The 18,579-nt window shown below is 38.5% G+C and overlaps 1 protein-coding gene across 1 annotated transcript; it reads right to left on the bottom strand.

Moving 5' to 3' along the window:
- Positions 1 to 1,040: 1,040 nt before the first annotated feature.
- On the bottom strand, positions 1,041 to 17,592 carry LOC134532341 (uncharacterized). The gene is made up of 2 exons (XM_063368766.1): positions 17,479 to 17,592; positions 1,041 to 2,764 (listed from the first exon to the last, which is right to left on the bottom strand). Exon 2 carries the CDS (start codon positions 2,755 to 2,757, stop codon positions 1,528 to 1,530), a length of 1,230 nt encoding a protein of 409 aa, XP_063224836.1. The 5' UTR covers positions 2,758 to 2,764; positions 17,479 to 17,592; the 3' UTR covers positions 1,041 to 1,527.
- Between the last annotated feature and the right edge of the window lie 987 nt (positions 17,593 to 18,579).

Genomic DNA, 18,579 nt, shown 5'->3' with positions numbered 1-18,579 from the left:
ATATCACTCTCCGGTTCATGATCGCGATGAAGGATTGGATATTTTACCTAACCGACTTTGGTCAACCTGAGACACTGTCCACTCCTGAGTGTAGGTCCGATGCACCAGCTCGTGACAGTACACTTATACACACTCCGTATCCTACGAATGCGTAGATGCTGAGGCTAGGGCCTCGCAATGAAGGACTGGATAATTTTTCTAACCGACTTCGGTCAACCTGAGTCTCTGTCCACTCCTGAGTGCAGGCTCGATGCACCAGCTCGCGAAAAAGCACGATAAAATTAAAGCTACCAAACTAAACATATTTTTAAATGTTTATTTTTATGTTAACTTATTGTTTCTTTACATTTGCTTAAATTCAATAGCGTACACGTATTTTCCCCCTTCTTAACTTAGTCTAGGCTGGCTGGCAGCCTGGTGGGAAACGACAAAGTGGACCCCGAAACAACCAGTGCCACCAAACCAAATGTGGACAACATTTCCAAGCTCCCACCCATTTGCATAGTAGTCTTTCTACTATGTCCAACTCTTTTTCCAGAACCATCCTTCTGTTTCCTGTAACCAACCTGCTTGTAATTAATCCATGAAACTTTGCATCCCGCATTCCAGTGCCCAGGGTTTTCCCTGTGTCTATGCAGGTTTTACCTGGGGCTAACTTATCTAGTTTTTAACCTAGAATTGTCAATGAGGGGAGTTAGTCATGGCTAAAACATTGCCATGGCTGGTCAATCCCCTCCTAGCACATGATGCATGCTTCCTCTCCTGCATGGTTCATAACCTGCATGCTTAGAGCGTATAGGCTTCGGCCTGAGACGCACTTAGAGTCTTCCCTACCCAGACCCCTCCCAAATACACTTAGTTATTAGTTAGGTTAGGAAAAAAAACGGCTCACGAACTATTTATATTCAACAAATCATGTGAATCGGTGGTTCTGATGCTGCGTGAGAGGAAAAACAGACAATCACACATTCACATTTATAATGTTAGTAGGAATGGGAATAATTGTGAAGAAACTGTTTGGATGACTTAAAATGATACTATTTTACGAAATAAATTTTAATTTGGTCATATATACAGATTGTAGGATGAAGTGCTATAAATATAAAATTCGTAAGCTTAGAAATAGCTAATAATGAATTTCATTCATTATTTTTTTGACTGAAACAGGCAATATAAGTATCCACATTTTGCCCCGTGAAACATGACATGCAATGTTTTGAGAAAAAGTATGCATTTTATTACTCAGAACCATTTAAAGGCGAATTTGAATGTATGCGCATACCGCATAGTATTCATATATTACACTGTTCAATGAGACATGGCATGCAATGTTTTGAGAAAAGCTTGCATTTTATTACTCAGAACTATTTAATGTCATATTTTTATGTATGCGCACGAAAAATATTATATTTATTTTGATTTTAAGCAATATAAACTTATTTAAAGATAGCTTAAATATCTCTAAATAAAGAACATATTTAAGTATAATTTCTCAATGCAGCTTCCTCACTTACTATATGCACTATTTCACAGCCATTTTTTTACTTCGTAAGTGTTTATTGCTTCAGACAATTTAACAATGTACACGTCATTAAATTCTACTGGTCTGTCATCATTAGGCACACCTTCCCCCATAGTTTCAATCTGATCTTTGTTAAAAGTGATGGGCATCAACATGTAAATGATCTGCATCAATGTTTCAGGAGCAACGATGTTCACTTCTTCCATAAATTTTTCAAATGAAAATTTTTTGGTTTCACAACCCAAAACTTCCAGCCAATCTACGAAAACACGATGATAAAGTTCTAGGAGACTATCTATATGTTCGGAAACTACCCCTGTTTCAGTACTTGTGAACAAGAATAACATAATATCTGACACGGGTGACCCGTACTGGCTTACTTGGAAATCAACAATTTTGAAATCGATGGGTTCTTCATCTGTTTCAGATCGAAACTTGAACATCATATTGTTGGTCCAAAAATCGAAATGCGCGAAAGTAGCGAAAGGTTCCCTTATTGGTATAAACTTATCGCTGTGAGTAAATTCCAGGTTTTTCGTCATTAATTCTCTCAGGGCATCGATGTTTCTGTTACACGCTGGAATGGTTTGTAAACTTTCAAGAAACTTCTTGTTACGCGTTTCATCCTCTTCCTTGGTGCCACCTTTTATCTTGAAAGGCGCGAGGACCTTGAGCAGCTTGTTCCTGAACAGCAGGGGCTTCTTGATCTTGATGGCCACTGCGGTGGCGTGGAACTTGGCCAGGCGCTCCAGCACGAACTGCGTCCTCTGCAGACTGGCTCCGACGACGCGGTCCCCGGTGCGGTAGCCCTGCACCCTGAGGTTCTCCAGCAGCAGCACGGAGTCCTGGTCGGCCAGCTGGTCCTCGGCCTGGTGGTCCTCCAGGGACAGCCGCGCGCCAGGACAGTCGCAGAAGGCGTGCAGCCTCTGCGAGGGAGGCACCAGCTGCTCCTCCTGTATCCGCTCGTACTCGGGGCTGATGATCTGGTACACTTCGATCTCCTTCTTCATCGACGTCGGGCTCTGGAAAACTTTCTGCCCCATCTCGTCCGTGGGGAACATCTTCGCCACGAGTGCCAAGTTACGCCCGGACTTCAGCACCGCGTCGACCGCCAGCATGACGCTTCCGTAATTATCGCCGGGAGCAGTCAGTCTCTTAATGGAGAGTTTAGTAACTTCCATCCCGAGCAGTTTCTCTAGCTCGCTTGCAGTTAACGTTCTTTCCTTTTTATCCATTATTTACCTGAAACATACACCAACAAGAAATCTGCAAACTGTATTTTATATTTTGGAGTGATTTTTGAATAACGAAGTAAAAGCATAGGTATAATTTGTTATTTTTCCTTATCTGTTCGTGCATTCAACACAGAACAAATGAGTTATAGGAATTAATTAACCGAATCTAACGTCTCGTCAACATCTGTATCGTTAGGAACGATGAGATAATAATGGAGCATTGACGGAATGCCTGGGTGAAGTAAACAGGAGCACCAACCACGAGAAATCTTTCAGGCTTACAGAAAAAAGGGTAAAATCTGAGTTTGATTCCTCCACGTATCGAACCCGGGTTGTCTCGATGGGAAAAAAGTGATCTGACGATTCATGAGCTATGGCTCAGCCTAAATGGGCCTGGAGGAACTGCTAACTGCCAGAGGAAGAACAAAATTAAAAAGAAAGAGAAGGTTATGGAGACAAGTGAGGCAAACGTTACAATATAAAGCAAATATTTCCGTTTGCCAAATGCGAAACTAAAGAAATAAAATTTTAATTTCAAACATCCTTTTTGAATGTAAACATTTAATTTAAATTTACATATTTTTGTAATGGTGTGAGTACACATTGATTCATGAAAAACTAACACAGATAATACTGTGTCTTGATTGATGGCCAAGGGAATCATTGTCTGGAATAATAACTTGGAATGTAGTCATTTAATAGGTAATGTGCCTGGCTTAATTTTTAGTGTCCATGTGAATAGGCTAACATTGTTAATAAATTATATGAGAGAAATTTGATTACTGTTTTGTTTATCACAATTTTATAATTTATAAAAAAACATATTTATATATTCTAATTTATATCTCTACATGTTCAAATAATAAATTAGTCTTGCATTTTTTTATTGTTAAGTTATGCATTACTTTATATGCCTTCATGCCATGTATTGAACGTCATAAGAATAGCCTGATAAATTAAAAAAAATAAATTTTTTAATCATTGCCAGTAGGCCTAATATATAAAAAATTATTTTATGTATTCACTTATTTTTATTTTAATTGTTAAAACTTATCAAGGAATCTCTGGAGAGACAGCTGTAAATTAAATTGAGATGGAATAGATATGAACATCTGCAGGGGCCAGTCCTATGACACTGAGAGCGAGCATGACTGGGAAAAATAAAAGTGTGTTATCAAGTATACTCAAGAAAAACTAATTATTTCTCAACTCGTTGACAGTCATTAGTAGTAGTATATATTAGCCGGTCCGGCGGCAGGAGTAGGAATGAGGTGCGAGGTGCCGACCGACCTCTGACGTCACGGCGGCCATCTTGGAGTCCAAAATTCCTACAAATTTCCTTACTTCGAGAGAAAATTTACGTTTTGAGGGAACATTTTCATTTATATCCACAAAAATTAAAAAAAAAAATATCGAAATTCGAAATGCCTCAAAATTTTTTGCCTTAGAAAAAACGATAATTCCTAAATGCGGTTTGAGTCTCTGAAAATATATCATGACCTTGGCTTTGACCGTAAACTTAAAATTCTTTAATTTTTGACAGAGAAATAACGATCATTGGAGCACTTGGAGCACTAGAACATCGGAACAGTTGCAACATTGGAGCAATTAGAGCTTTGGAGCTTTGAAGCACTTGAATTATTGGAGCATTGGTTCATTGGAGCATTTGGAGCAATCGAAGCATTGGAGCATTCGAGAAATTGTAGCAACTGGAGCTTTGGTGCCGAAGACTGTTGGTGACAAATACAATTGTAGTCAAAGACATTTGAAGGCCTTTTATCCCTCTGCATATTGCGACCGACTGTATCATGCTGTGAGATTATATTCCGTATCTCTGCAACGAAATCGTATCCTACTGAGTTGAATTTTCGTCTAAAGCTGCGTCCTTTTAGTTAAATGTTCTTCCGTTTTAAATGTGCTCCCTTTATGATGAATGCGCTTTCTTTTTGAATGTGCTTCCTTTTAAGAGGAACAATGAGCACCGAAAATTATTTACTCAGGAGATGATTGGCCTCGTGGTTCAGAAACGACTGGTCTATACGCATGACATTGAAAATGACCTGTTTAAAATTTTGCTCAAATTTCGAAGAATAATATATTTTGGTTCTCAGACGCTGCGCCTATACGCCTTACATTGTACATGAACTGGTTGAAAAGTATTCTATGCATTGGAAATTTAGACTTCTATATTAGACACAGAGACATCATGTTTATTTAGTCCTACAGATATGTTGTATCAAGTCGTTTTTTGTAGAGAAAATTATTAATAAACTTCATAAACGTAATAGGAAACATAATTTAAAATAATTTTATGATTTAGTTACTCTTATCACTAGTCGATAATCGAACCAAATATGGATATCGATTGATCAATCATTATTTTGATACGTAATTTTTTGGATGAATTTAGGATTTTTATTTCGAATTTCTAGGTTGATAATTATGATTTTCCAAGATACAAGATGGCATCGGTAGCTTACTGGCGGCTGGTGTACTATTAAATTAAGGAGTTTTTGGAATTTTTCACCACGTGATATTTAGTAAGTTTTTTTTCTAAAATAAACATATTGCATTTTCCAAGGATAGGAAAGTAGTATGTAAATGACGGACCGAGATCAGGCTTCAGGCTGTGGTGCTTGGTGCCGGTGTCCGCCATCTTGGTTTGTGACGTCACGGCGGCAAAAATTCCTCAAAATTCCTCAAAAATGACTCAAAATGACTCAAAATTTCCCGTTTTCGAGGGAAAAATTCCCGTTTCGAGGAAAAATTAGGATTTCAAAAAACCACAAATGTCTTTTGCCTTAGAAAGAACACCAATTCCTAAAATAGGCTTAAGCATCCTTAACTCAAGCCTCAGTTAAGCCATTTCTAGGAATAAGGATACCTTGACCTTTGACCTTGACCCCGACGGCCATCTTGGATCCACCATCTTAGATCCGCCATTGTGTTCTCGAACATTCCGTCGATGTGTTATCCGCCATTTTGAAATATGACGTCACAGTTGCAATTTTCGTTACGCTCGCCATCTTTAACTTTTTTATTATCCGATTTTAATGAAATTTTTTTTAAAAATTATAAAAAAATTCACTTAATAAAATTTTAATCAAAAATATCGAAAAAACATATATTTACGACACGGAGCTCGGAGTCCTCGGTTCGAACCCGGTGAGGGCAAAAAAAAATAAAAATGGTGACCGATCCTTCCCCTGTGGCGGGGTGCTGGCAGACTGACCCCCACCACTTATGTCAATGCACATATACCATCAGGTAGTATGACGTCATGTCCGCCATCTTGAAATTTGGACGCCATCTTGAAAATCTTTATTTATTATCCGATTTTAATGAAAAAAATTCCAAAATTCATCAAAAAATTAACGTATTTAAATTCTGTTTGATTATATCGATGTACGTCCTTGGTTCGATTCCCGACCAGAGTAAACAGTCGATCCTTCCTCCATGAAAGTTACCTAGACTGATCTATCACCACCAATACCAAGGTATATATCGTCAACTGGTATGACATCATGTCCGCCATCTTGTCTTCATCCACTGGAGACCACCATCTTGTTTTCGTGTGCTAGAGTGTGCCGATATCATGAAGTATAATTATCTGGTCACCACACCTTTGACCTTGAACTTTGACCTTGACCTTGAAATTTGACCTTGAACTTGAACTTTGACCTTGACCTTGAAATTTGACCTTGAACTTTGACCTTGACCTTGAAATTTGACCTTGACCTTGAAATTTAACCTTGACCTTGAACTTTGACCTTGACCTTGAAATTTGACCTTGACCTTGAAATTTGACCTTGGCCTTGAAATTTGACCTTGACCTTGAACTTTGACCTTGACCTTGAACTTTGACCTTAACCTTGAAATTTGACCTTGACCTTGAAATTTGACCTTGACCTAGAAATTTGACCTTGACCTTGAAATTTGACTTTGACCTTGAAATTTTACTTTGTCCTTGAAATTTGACTTTGTCCTTGATGTCCATCACGGATCCGTCATTTTATGTTCAGTACATGCTACCAGGAGCGACCACCTGCTGGAGTACACCATCTTGTGCGTGTACTCGTATTACCATCATTCTAGTTTTATTCTAACATGCTACAGTGCAGTAATCATTTATTACTGAGGTACCCACCATCTTAAAATTTGACCGCCATCTTGAAATCATGTAATTATTTAGCTAGAAATGCGGGAAAAATTCCAATAGTCTCCGAAAAAATCATTTATTAATTTACAAATCGAATCGATGGATCCCTGTCCACGGTTAGATTCTTGACCAGAGACAGTTGTAACTAATTATTAAATAAATGTTAGGTTCTGTTTTCCATTACCTTTCGCGGAGTTTATTAATCATTCACTCTACGAAAATCAACTCAAGTCAATATGCCGGACCAACGAATTAAATCAGTGCCGATTAGCCTATTATGAAAGTCTAATTTTTCAATAATCTGAATAACATATAAGCCGTTCATGTACAAAGCCACACATATAGATCAATTGCCTTCAGTCCAAGAGACCGAGTCATGTCATTATCAGACGTATAGGCTAGTCATTTCAGGACCACATGACCTTCGTAAACCATCGTGACATTTTTATACATTCTAAAGGACCAAGTAACCTTGTAAAATATTTTAGTAACACCAAGAGGTGATAAACTAGTAAATATTCAATCACTACATTTTGTACTACGCGGAGTCAACAAAAAAGAAAGCACCAACAACGAAAAGACAGCACCACCAACGAAAAGACAGCACATTTGGAAGCACCGACTACGAAAAGGCAGCACATTTGGAAGCACCGACAACGAAAAGGCAGCACATTTGGAAGCACCGTCATCGAAAAGGCAGCACATTTGGAAGCACCGACAACGAAAAGGCAGTACATTTGGAAGCACCGACAACGAAAAGGCAGCACCGACAACGAAAAGGCAGCAGCGACAACGAAAAGGCAGCACATTTGGAAGCACCGACAACGAAAAGGCAGCACCGACAACGAAAAGGCAGCACATTTGGAAGCACCGACAACGAAAAGGCAGCACCGACAACGAAAAGGCAGCACATTTGGAAGCACCGACAAAGAAAAGGCAGCACCGCCAACGAAAAGGAAGCACATTTGGAAGCACCGACAAAGAAAAGGCAGCACCGCCAACGAAAAGGAAGCACATTTGGAAGCACCGACAAAGAAAAGGCAGCACCGCCAACGAAAAGGAAGCACATTTGGAAGCACCGACAACGAAAAGGCAGCAGCGACAACGAAAAGGCAGCACATTTGGAAGCACCGACAACGAAAAGGCAGCACCGACAACGAAAAGGCAGCACATTTGGAAGCACCGACAACGAAAAGGAAGCACCATCAACGAAAAGGCCGCACCGCCAACGAAAAGGAAGCACATTTGGAAGCACCGGCAAAGAAAAGGCAGCACCGCCCACGAAAAGGAAGCACATTTGGAAGCACCGACAAAGAAAAGGCAGCACCGACAACGAAAAGGCAGCACATTTGGAAGCACCGACAACGAAAAGGCAGCACCGACAACGAAAAGGCAGCACATTTGGATGCACCGACAACGAAAAGGCAGCACCGACAACGAAAAGGCAGCACATTTGGAAGCACCGACAAAGAAAAGGCAGCACCGCCAACGAAAAGGAAGCACATTTGGAAGCACCGACAAAGAAAAGGCAGCACCGCCAACGAAAAGGAAGCACATTTGGAAGCACCGACAACGAAAAGGCAGCACCGCCAAAGAAAAGACAGCACATTTGGAAGCACCGACAACGAAAAGGAAGCACCATCAACGAAAAGGCCGCACCGCCAACGAAAAGGAAGCACATTTGGAAGCACAGGCAAAGAAAAGGCCGCACCGCCCACGAAAAGGAAGCACATTTGGAAGCACCGACAAAGAAAAGGCAGCACCGCCAACGAAAAGGAAGCACATTTGGAAGCACCGACAACGAAAAGGCAGCACCATCGACGAAAAGGAAGCACATTAATTTGTCATTGACTGCAATATTCATTGGTTCCAATATTCATTGGCTCCAATATTCATTGGCTCCAATATTCAATGGCTCCAATATTCATTGACTCCAATATTCATTGGCTCCATCAGTCATTGACACCTACAGTCTTTTGGTTCCAAAAGTCTTTTGGCCCCAAATATATTAGGCTAGAATTCTTCGAGTCTAAGAGACTATGAGACCACATGGCTACAGAACTACGTGACTACGAATCTTCAAGTTTACGAGACTGCGAGGCTACAGAGCTACGAAGCCTCTAGTACACAGGTTTACGTGACTGCGAGGATACAGGACTACCAGTCTGCATGAGTACTTGACTACGAAGCTACTCGTCTACAAGGCTACAATTACAGCATCTGTTTTCGTCAGAATTTTCTCTTTTGCTCCAACTGCACCACCAGCATTATGTTATAAGATTACAAGGCCGCCTGCTTACGTAGCTTCAAGTCTACGAGGATACTTGGATACGTAGCTTCAATTCTACGAGGTCCTAAGACTTCATGACTACGCGACTTCGAGCCATGAGGTTACGAGATTACGTGACTACGAATCTTCATGTTTACGAGACTGCGAGGCACCAGAGCTACGAAGCCTCTAGAAAACGAGTTTACGTGACTGCGTGGATACAGGAATACAAGTCTGCATGAGTTCTTGACTACGAAGCTACTCGTCTGCAAGGCTCCAATTGACACATCTGTCTTCGATGGAATTTTCTCTTTTGCTACATCTACGCCATCAGCATTATGTTATAAGATTACAAAGCTACTTGCTTACGTATTTCAAGTCTACGAGGCTCCAATACATCATGACTACGAGACTACGAACCATGAGGTTACGATACTATGCGATTGCAAGTCTTCAAGATTACGTCATCGCGAGGCTATAGGACTACGAAGCTTCCAGAACGCATGGTTACGAGAATGCATGACTAATTGGCCGCATGGCTACGAAACTTTATGTCTCTGACTGACTACAATAGCACTATTCAGTGGTGAGAGTTAATTTATTTCATGCAAAGGTACTTGCTGCAAGCAGTTCCGCTTTTTAACATCAGATGACGTCACGTTTTGCTTGCAGGTAAAATAATATTTATTTATTTTATGCGGGATGCGGGTTGTTCACTATCGGTCGCATAAGAAGAATGGCATCGATAGTCTTCAAGGAGAAGGAAGTTCGTCCTTCCTGCTAGTGCTTCTCAGATTTCTCACAGTCCGCCATCTTGGATTGCGACGTCACGGCTGCTATCTTGGATGGGAGTGACTTTGACCTTTGACCGAAACCGCAGGAATGATCGCAAGCACACGGATTAACCATCATAATATTGATAAGAATAATCAGGAGCACACGGAGAAAACCATCATAATATTGGCAAGAATAATCAGGAGCACACGGAGAAAAACGACACATGTTTTCTTTGATATCATAAAATTACAGAAAAAAAATATTTAAAAATAAAAATAAATTAATAAAAAAATTTAAATAAAAACAAAAAATACATAAACTGATTCTGCTAGCTTGTAAACTTATCATTGTTGAGCAAAGATAGAGTTCTAGTACAAGCCAGAATTTTATGTATTTTTTGTTTTTATTTAAATTTTTTTATTAATTTATTTTTATTTTTAAATATTTTTTTTCTGTAATTTTATGATATCAAAGAAAACATGTGTCGTTTTTCTCCGTGTGCTCCTGATTATTCTTGCCAATATTATGATGGTTTTCTCCGTGTGCTCCTGATTATTCTTATCAATATTATGATGGTTAATCCGTGTGCTTGCGATCATTCCTGCGGTTTCGGTCAAAGGTCAAAGTCACTCCCATCCAAGATAGCAGCCGTGACGTCGCAATCCAAGATGGCGGACTGTGAGAAATCTGAGAAGCACTAGCAGGAAGGACGAACTTCCTTCTCCTTGAAGACTATCGATGCCATTCTTCTTATGCGACCGATAGTGAACAACCCGCATCCCGCATAAAATAAATAAATATTATTTTACCTGCAAGCAAAACGTGACGTCATCTGATGTTAAAAAGCGGAACTGCTTGCAGCAAGTACCTTTGCATGAAATAAATTAACTCTCACCACTGAATAGTGCTATTGTAGTCAGTCAGAGACATAAAGTTTCGTAGCCATGCGGCCAATTAGTCATGCATTCTCGTAACCATGCGTTCTGGAAGCTTCGTAGTCCTATAGCCTCGCGATGACGTAATCTTGAAGACTTGCAATCGCATAGTATCGTAACCTCATGGTTCGTAGTCTCGTAGTCATGATGTATTGGAGCCTCGTAGACTTGAAATACGTAAGCAAGTAGCTTTGTAATCTTATAACATAATGCTGATGGCGTAGATGTAGCAAAAGAGAAAATTCCATCGAAGACAGATGTGTCAATTGGAGCCTTGCAGACGAGTAGCTTCGTAGTCAAGAACTCATGCAGACTTGTATTCCTGTATCCACGCAGTCACGTAAACTCGTTTTCTAGAGGCTTCGTAGCTCTGTAGCCTCGCAGTCTCGTAAACATGAAGATTCGTAGTCACGTAATCTCGTAACCTCATGGCTCGAAGTCGCGTAGTCATGAAGTCTTAGGACCTCGTAGAATTGAAGCTACGTATCCAAGTATCCTCGTAGACTTGAAGCTACGTAAGCAGGCGGCCTTGTAATCTTATAACATAATGCTGGTGGTGCAGTTGGAGCAAAAGAGAAAATTCTGACGAAAACAGATGCTGTAATTGTAGCCTTGTAGACGAGTAGCTTCGTAGTCAAGTACTCATGCAGACTGGTAGTCCTGTATCCTCGCAGTCACGTAAACCTGTGTACTAGAGGCTTCGTAGCTCTGTAGCCTCGCAGTCTCGTAAACTTAAAGATTCGTAGTCACGTAGTTCTGTAGCCATGTGGTCTCATAGTCTCTTAGACTCGAAGAATTCTAGCCTAATATATTTGGGGCCAAAAGACTTTTGGAACCAAAAGACTGTAGGTGTCAATGACTGATGGAGCCAATGAATATTGGAGTCAATGAATATTGGAGCCATTGAATATTGGAGCCAATGAATATTAGAGCCAATGAATATTGGAACCAATGAATATTGCAGTCAATGAAAAATTAATGTGCTTCCTTTTCGTCGATGGTGCTGCCTTTTCGTTGTCGGTGCTTCCAAATGTGCTTCCTTTTCGTTGGCGGTGCTGCCTTTTCTTTGTCGGTGCTTCTAAATGTGCTGCCTTTTTGTTGTCGGTGCTGCCTTTTTGTTGTCGGTGCTTCCAAATGTGCTGCCTTTTCGTTGTCGGTGCTGCCTTTTCGTTGTCGGTGCTTCCAAATGTGCTGTCTTTTCTTTTGGCGGTGCTGCCTTTTCGTTGTCGGTGCTTCCAAATGTGCATCCTTTTCGTTGGCGGTGGTGCCTTTTCTTTGTCGGTGCTTCCAAATGTGCTTCCTTTTCGTTGGCGGTGCTGCCTTTTCTTTGTCGGTGCTTCCAAATGTGCTGCCTTTTCGTTGTCGGTGCTGCCTTTTCGTTGTCGGTGCTTCCAAATGTGCTGCCTTTTCGTTGTCGGTGCTGCCTTTTCGTTGTCGGTGCTTCCAAATGTGCTGCCTTTTCGTTGTCGGTGCTGCCTTTTCTTTGTCGGTGCTTCCAAATGTGCTTCCTTTTCGTGGGCGGTGCTGCCTTTTCTTTGCCGGTGCTTCCAAATGTGCTTCCTTTTCGTTGGCGGTGCGGCCTTTTCGTTGATGGTGCTTCCTTTTCGTTGTCGGTGCTTCCAAATGTGCTGTCTTTTCTTTGGCGGTGCTGCCTTTTCGTTGTCGGTGCTTCCAAATGTGCTTCCTTTTCGTTGGCGGTGCTGCCTTTTCTTTGTCGGTGCTTCCAAATGTGCTTCCTTTTCGTTGGCGGTGCTGCCTTTTCTTTGTCGGTGCTTCCAAATGTGCTGCCTTTTCGTTGTCGGTGCTGCCTTTTCGTTGTCGGTGTTTACAAATGTGCTGCCTTTTCGTTGTCGGTGCTGCCTTTTCGTTGTCGGTGCTTCCAAATGTGCTGCCTTTTCGTTGTCGCTGCTGCCTTTTCGTTGTCGGTGCTTCCAAATGTGCTGCCTTTTCGTTGTCGGTGCTGCCTTTTCGTTGTCGGTGCTTCCCAATGTGCTGCCTTTTCGTTGTCGGTGCTTCCAAATGTGCTGCCTTTTCGATGACGGTGCTTCCAAATGTGCTGCCTTTTCGTTGTCAGTGCTTCCAAATGTGCTGCCTTTTCGTAGTCGGTGCTTCCAAATGTGCTGTCTTTTCGTTGGTGGTGCTGTCTTTTCGTTGTTGGTGCTTCCTTTTTTGTTGACTGCGCGTAGTACAAAATGTAGTGATTGAATATTTACTAGTTTATCACCTCTTGGTGTTACTAAAATATTTTACAAGGTTACTTGGTCCTTTAGAATGTATAAAAATGTCACGATGGATTACGAAGGTCATGTGGTCCTGAAATGACTAGCCTATACGTCTGATAATGACATGACTCGGTCTCTTGGACTGAAGGCAATTGATCTATATGTTTGGCTTTGTACATGAACGGCTTATATGTTATTCAGATTATTGAAAAATTAGACTTTCATAATAGGCTAATCGGCACTGATTTAATTCGTTGGTCCGGCATATTGACTTGAGTTGATTTTCGTAGAGTGAATGATTAATAAACTCCGCGAAAGGTAATGGAAAACAGAACCTAACATTTATTTAATAATTAGTTACAACTGTCTCTGGTCAAGAATCTAACCGTGGACAGGGATCCATCGATTCGATTTGTAAATTAATAAATGATTTTTTCGGAGACTATTGGAATTTTTCCCGCATTTCTAGCTAAATAATTACATGATTTCAAGATGGCGGTCAAATTTTAAGATGGTGGGTACCTCAGTAATAAATGATTACTGCACTGTAGCATGTTAGAATAAAACTAGAATGATGGTAATACGAGTACACGCACAAGATGGTGTACTCCAGCAGGTGGTCGCTCCTGGTAGCATGTACTGAACATAAAATGACGGATCCGTGATGGACATCAAGGACAAAGTCAAATTTCAAGGACAAAGTAAAATTTCAAGGTCAAAGTCAAATTTCAAGGTCAAGGTCAAATTTCTAGGTCAAGGTCAAATTTCAAGGTCAAGGTCAAATTTCAAGGTCAAGGTCAAAGTTCAAGGTCAAGGTCAAAGTTCAAGGTCAAGGTCAAATTTCAAGGTCAATGTCAAATTTCAAGGTCAAGGTCAAATTTCAAGGTCAAGGTCAAAGTTCAAGGTCAAGGTTAAATTTCAAGGTCAAGGTCAAATTTCAAGGTCAAGGTCAAAGTTCAAGGTCAAATTTCAAGGTCAAGGTCAAGGTCAAAGTTCAAGTTCAAGGTCAAATTTCAAGGTCAAGGTCAAAGTTCAAGGTCAAGGTCAAAGGTGTGGTGACCAGATAATTATACTACATGATATCGGCACACTCTAGCACACGAAAACAAGATGGTGGTCTCCAGTGGATGAAGACAAGATGGCGGACATGATTTCATACCAGTTGACGATATATACCTTGGTATTGGTGGTGATAGATCAGTCTAGGTAGCTTTCATGGAGGAAGGATCGACTGTTTACTCTCGTCGGGAATCGAACCAAGGATGTACATCGATATAATCAAACAGAATTTAAATACGTTAATTTTTTGATGAATTTTGGAATTTTTTTCATTAAAATCGGATAATAAATAAAGATTTTCAAGATGGCGTCCAAATTTCAAGATGGCGGACATGACGTCATACTACCTGATGGTATATGTGCATTGACATAAGTGGTGGGGGTCAGTCTGCCAGCACCCCGCCACAGGGGAAGGATCGGTCACCATTTTTATTTTTTTTTGCCCTCACCGGGTTCGAACCGAGGACTCCGAGCTCCGTGTCGTAAATATATGTTTTTTCGATATTTTTGATTAAAATTTTATTAAGTGAATTTTTTTATAATTTTTAAAAAAAATTTCATTAAAATCGGATAATAAAAAAGTTAAAGATGGCGAGCGTAACGAAAATTGCAACGGTGACGTCATAATTCAAAATGGCGGATAACACATCGACGGAATGTTCGAGAACACAATGGCGGATCTAAGATGGTGGATCCAAGATGGCCGTCGGGGTCAAGGTCAAAGGTCAAGGTATCCTTATTCCTAGAAATGGCTTAACTGAGGCTTGAGTTAAGGATGCTTAAGCCTATTTTAGGAATTGGTGTTCTTTCTAAGGCAAAAGACATTTGTGGTTTTTTGAAATCCTAATTTTTCCTCGAAACGGGAATTTTTCCCTCGAAAACGGGAAATTTTGAGTCATTTTGAGTCAGTTTTGAGGAATTTTGAGGAATTTTTGCCGCCGTGACGTCACAAACCAAGATGGCGGACACCGGCACCAAGCACCACAGCCTGAAGCCTGATCTCGGTCCGTCATTTACATACTACTTAGGAATCGATTGAATTAATTAATATTTTAACGAGTGATGATTTTTGATGATTTGTAGAAATTTTTCCGTTTTATAGCTTAATAATTAGGGATTTTCAAGATAGTGGCCGCTCTGGCAATAAATGATTTCTGCATTCTAGCGGGAAAAAAGGAAACTTATTTGGTGGCAGCGCACTCTAGCAGAGGAACAGGAAATGGAGGTCCCAAGATGAAGTCACACTGACTGACGTCATATATTCCTTGGCATTAGTGGTGGGAGGTCACTCTGCCTATGGATTTTGTGGAGGAAGGATCCGTCTCATTTTGAAACGTATGACCTTGTTGGTTTCGAACTGAGGACTCCTTGTTGTAGTGTATTTTTAAATAAATTGTATTAAAATTTTATGAATTAATTTATTCATTAATATTAAAATATTTCCCTATTGTCTAGCAAAAACAATCACTCTTTATGAAGATAGCGGGCGTAACGAAAATTTTAACGTTTCCAGTATCCAAGATTGCGGGTCTGACATAAGCAATTTTGTGTTAAAATTTTATTGAAACTGTAATTAGGAATTTTTTAAGCTTTTATTAATAAATCACATGTTTACTTTCGTCGCGAATCGTACAGTTGGCTCAGATGGAATCTTTAACCAAACATTCGAAGTTTACAATTTTTGTTATATATTTTTTGGAATTTTTCCAGAATGTTTCGGTTGAAAATTTAGGATTTAAAGTTTAAGGTCAAGGTCAATGTCAGGACCTCTGATGGGGCTTATGAGGAATTCTGCCCCTCTCCGAGGAAAATTGCATTTCTAAAAGGAATAATGCCCATCTTCGAGGAATTTCCCCCCATCATATATTCATGGAATAAAAACCTTGAATTTTTCCTTCAAAATTAAAATTTTTCCCTCGAAATAGGGAATTTCGTTTATGAATTGTAAATAATTTTGAGTCATTTTAAGTTATTTTTGAGAAATTTTGAGTAATTTTGAGTACAGATGTCTGCTGTGACGTCAGTGGCCAGTCGGTTATTGACTCCATCCCTATCCATTATAGAGCTCCATCGCCAGCACATACATTTATATGTATACTACTTACGTGCTTTGAAGATTGTGTCAAATTTTTGTAAATTGTTTGCACTATTTTGTCACGAACTTATTTTAAATAAGGTTTCATACAACATTGCTTCAAATAGACCAAATTATATATATTTTTTCAACCAGGATAATTTTATATACACTTGTACTGTACATATGAACTCAACTTAATAATTTACAATACTCCAATATTTAAAGATTATAAAAATGAGTGTAGTCCAGATTTATGATACCATTCTTAATTTATGAATTGTTTTTGATGAGGAATAAAAACCTTTCCTATATTATTTATTATTTTATTTAAAAATATTTACATCATAAAATGTTGAGAAAATAAAAAAAAATTACTAATATTAAAAACTTCCATATAAAAAACAACGGAATATTATTTTAAAGTTAAATCTGAAGTTCTTATTTTGTCCTACGAAAAAAAAAAATTAAAACTACAATATCATGAAACATATAATCTTAATTATTTGAAAAAAAAAAAATGGTTCAATTCTTGGTCCTGTATAAGAACACCTAAAACACGCACAGAAGTTTTGACAATACTTATTAAATATCTTAGTATATAAAATAAATTTTTTTGTAAACGTTGTACTTAGTTTTATTGTTTTGTTTTATATATCTATAAATGAGATGTATATAAATTTGCATTCAGGTACTTGCATTAAATTTGATCTTTGAATTAAAAAAAAGCGATAACACCTAGAAAAAACTTTTGTTGGAAAAATAAGCTCTTTTCACGAGTTTTTAAATGCTTTTTACTATAATTTAATCTTATGAACTTTTAGGAAGGTGATATAAATACTTAGCATTTGTACTTTACTATTTAATTATTGATAAGGCATACTAAAACACAAATGCAACCTGCGTAACATAAGTACAAAATTGTAAGCTTAGTGAATTTTTTTAAGCTTACTAAGTTACACGTAATATTTAAAAAGAATTTTTAAATAATAATTTACTGCATCAACAAACATAAAAATAATCAAATTCCAGTCACTGAATCAAATTTCGAATATTTTTTTTTACTTCGATTCCTAAATAAGAACGTAATATCTATAACATTATCCGTAAAAATGTTTTAAGTCTCCTTAAAATATTATTTGTAATTAATTAATTTAAATTATAAAATTTTAACAAAAATATGTTACTTATCAAACCCATAAAATAATTATATTAAAATTACTTACTTTCAATAAACGATCGATTTTGTAAGAATTTTCGCCCACAACTATACGTTAACCAAGATGTTTAGACGAACCAAATAGGCTCTGGTTCAATACAAAATACAATCTTGAAATGATAATGGATTACAGTCAGCAGAGTAAGAAGTAGCTTCGAAGAACCATCGACAATACTATCAGATCTGATTAAATATTTTGTTATGTGAATGTGTAAGAGTGTTGAGAAAGAAACCATCTACCACGTTTTTTGCCTGATGACTGCCACTACATGACTTTCCCTTCCTAACGTGTGACGACAGCTGTCTATGGCTCTTCGACCTCCTTGAAGAAAGTCTCCGAAGTCTGTTCCTCCGTCCCTGGGGGCATACCGTTGCAGTTTTCACGACTGTCGCGAGCAGGTATAAATAATTTTTTAATAGCAGACAAAACATAACAGCATTTAACGTAAAATAAAAGAGTAGGAATGATTTTATTAATGTTTATCAAAAAAATTAACATCAGAAATACTAAATGCCAAAGGTTCAGGTTTGTAAACTTATTTTTTTTAATAACGTAGAAAGAATAAGTCATATTTTGCGCTGCAATAAGTGAATTAAAATTTTTATTAATGTGTAGTTAGATTAAATAAATATATTGGTTAGAACTTGTTATAGGTAAAAATTAAAACATATCAAAATATATCTAATACTGTTTTTGACGGTTGTATATGCATAAAACGAGTCCTATCCTAACAGCAACGCAACAAGTAGATGGACTTAGTTATAAAATTACTTCTGAAAAACTTACGACGTCACTAAATTACGTAACCCCACACTAAGAGTATGCCAGCTGTTTAATCACTAAGTTCATTAAGGCTTGCTATCAGTCAGATATCGGTTATCCCATCGATAAACTCTTCTCCACTGGTGAGTTTGTGTGATTATAATGCTATCTTTCGGCCTAAAAAATCTTGCCTTATCTTATTTGCAGTACTAATAACTTAAAAGTGATGTGATAATTTTCTCTCGCTTCGTAAAACATGGATACAAATAAAATATACATTACATACACATTAAATAATTATATTTTTTTCTTAAATGGTTTTCATTTTCATCCCTATTATCACTT

Source organism: Bacillus rossius, chromosome 5, assembly GCF_032445375.1.
Source record: "Bacillus rossius redtenbacheri isolate Brsri chromosome 5, Brsri_v3, whole genome shotgun sequence".
NCBI lineage: Eukaryota > Metazoa > Arthropoda > Insecta > Phasmatodea > Bacillidae > Bacillus > Bacillus rossius.
Note: the sequence above shows the minus strand (reverse complement) of the source record. Positions and strands in the feature narration are given on the sequence as shown.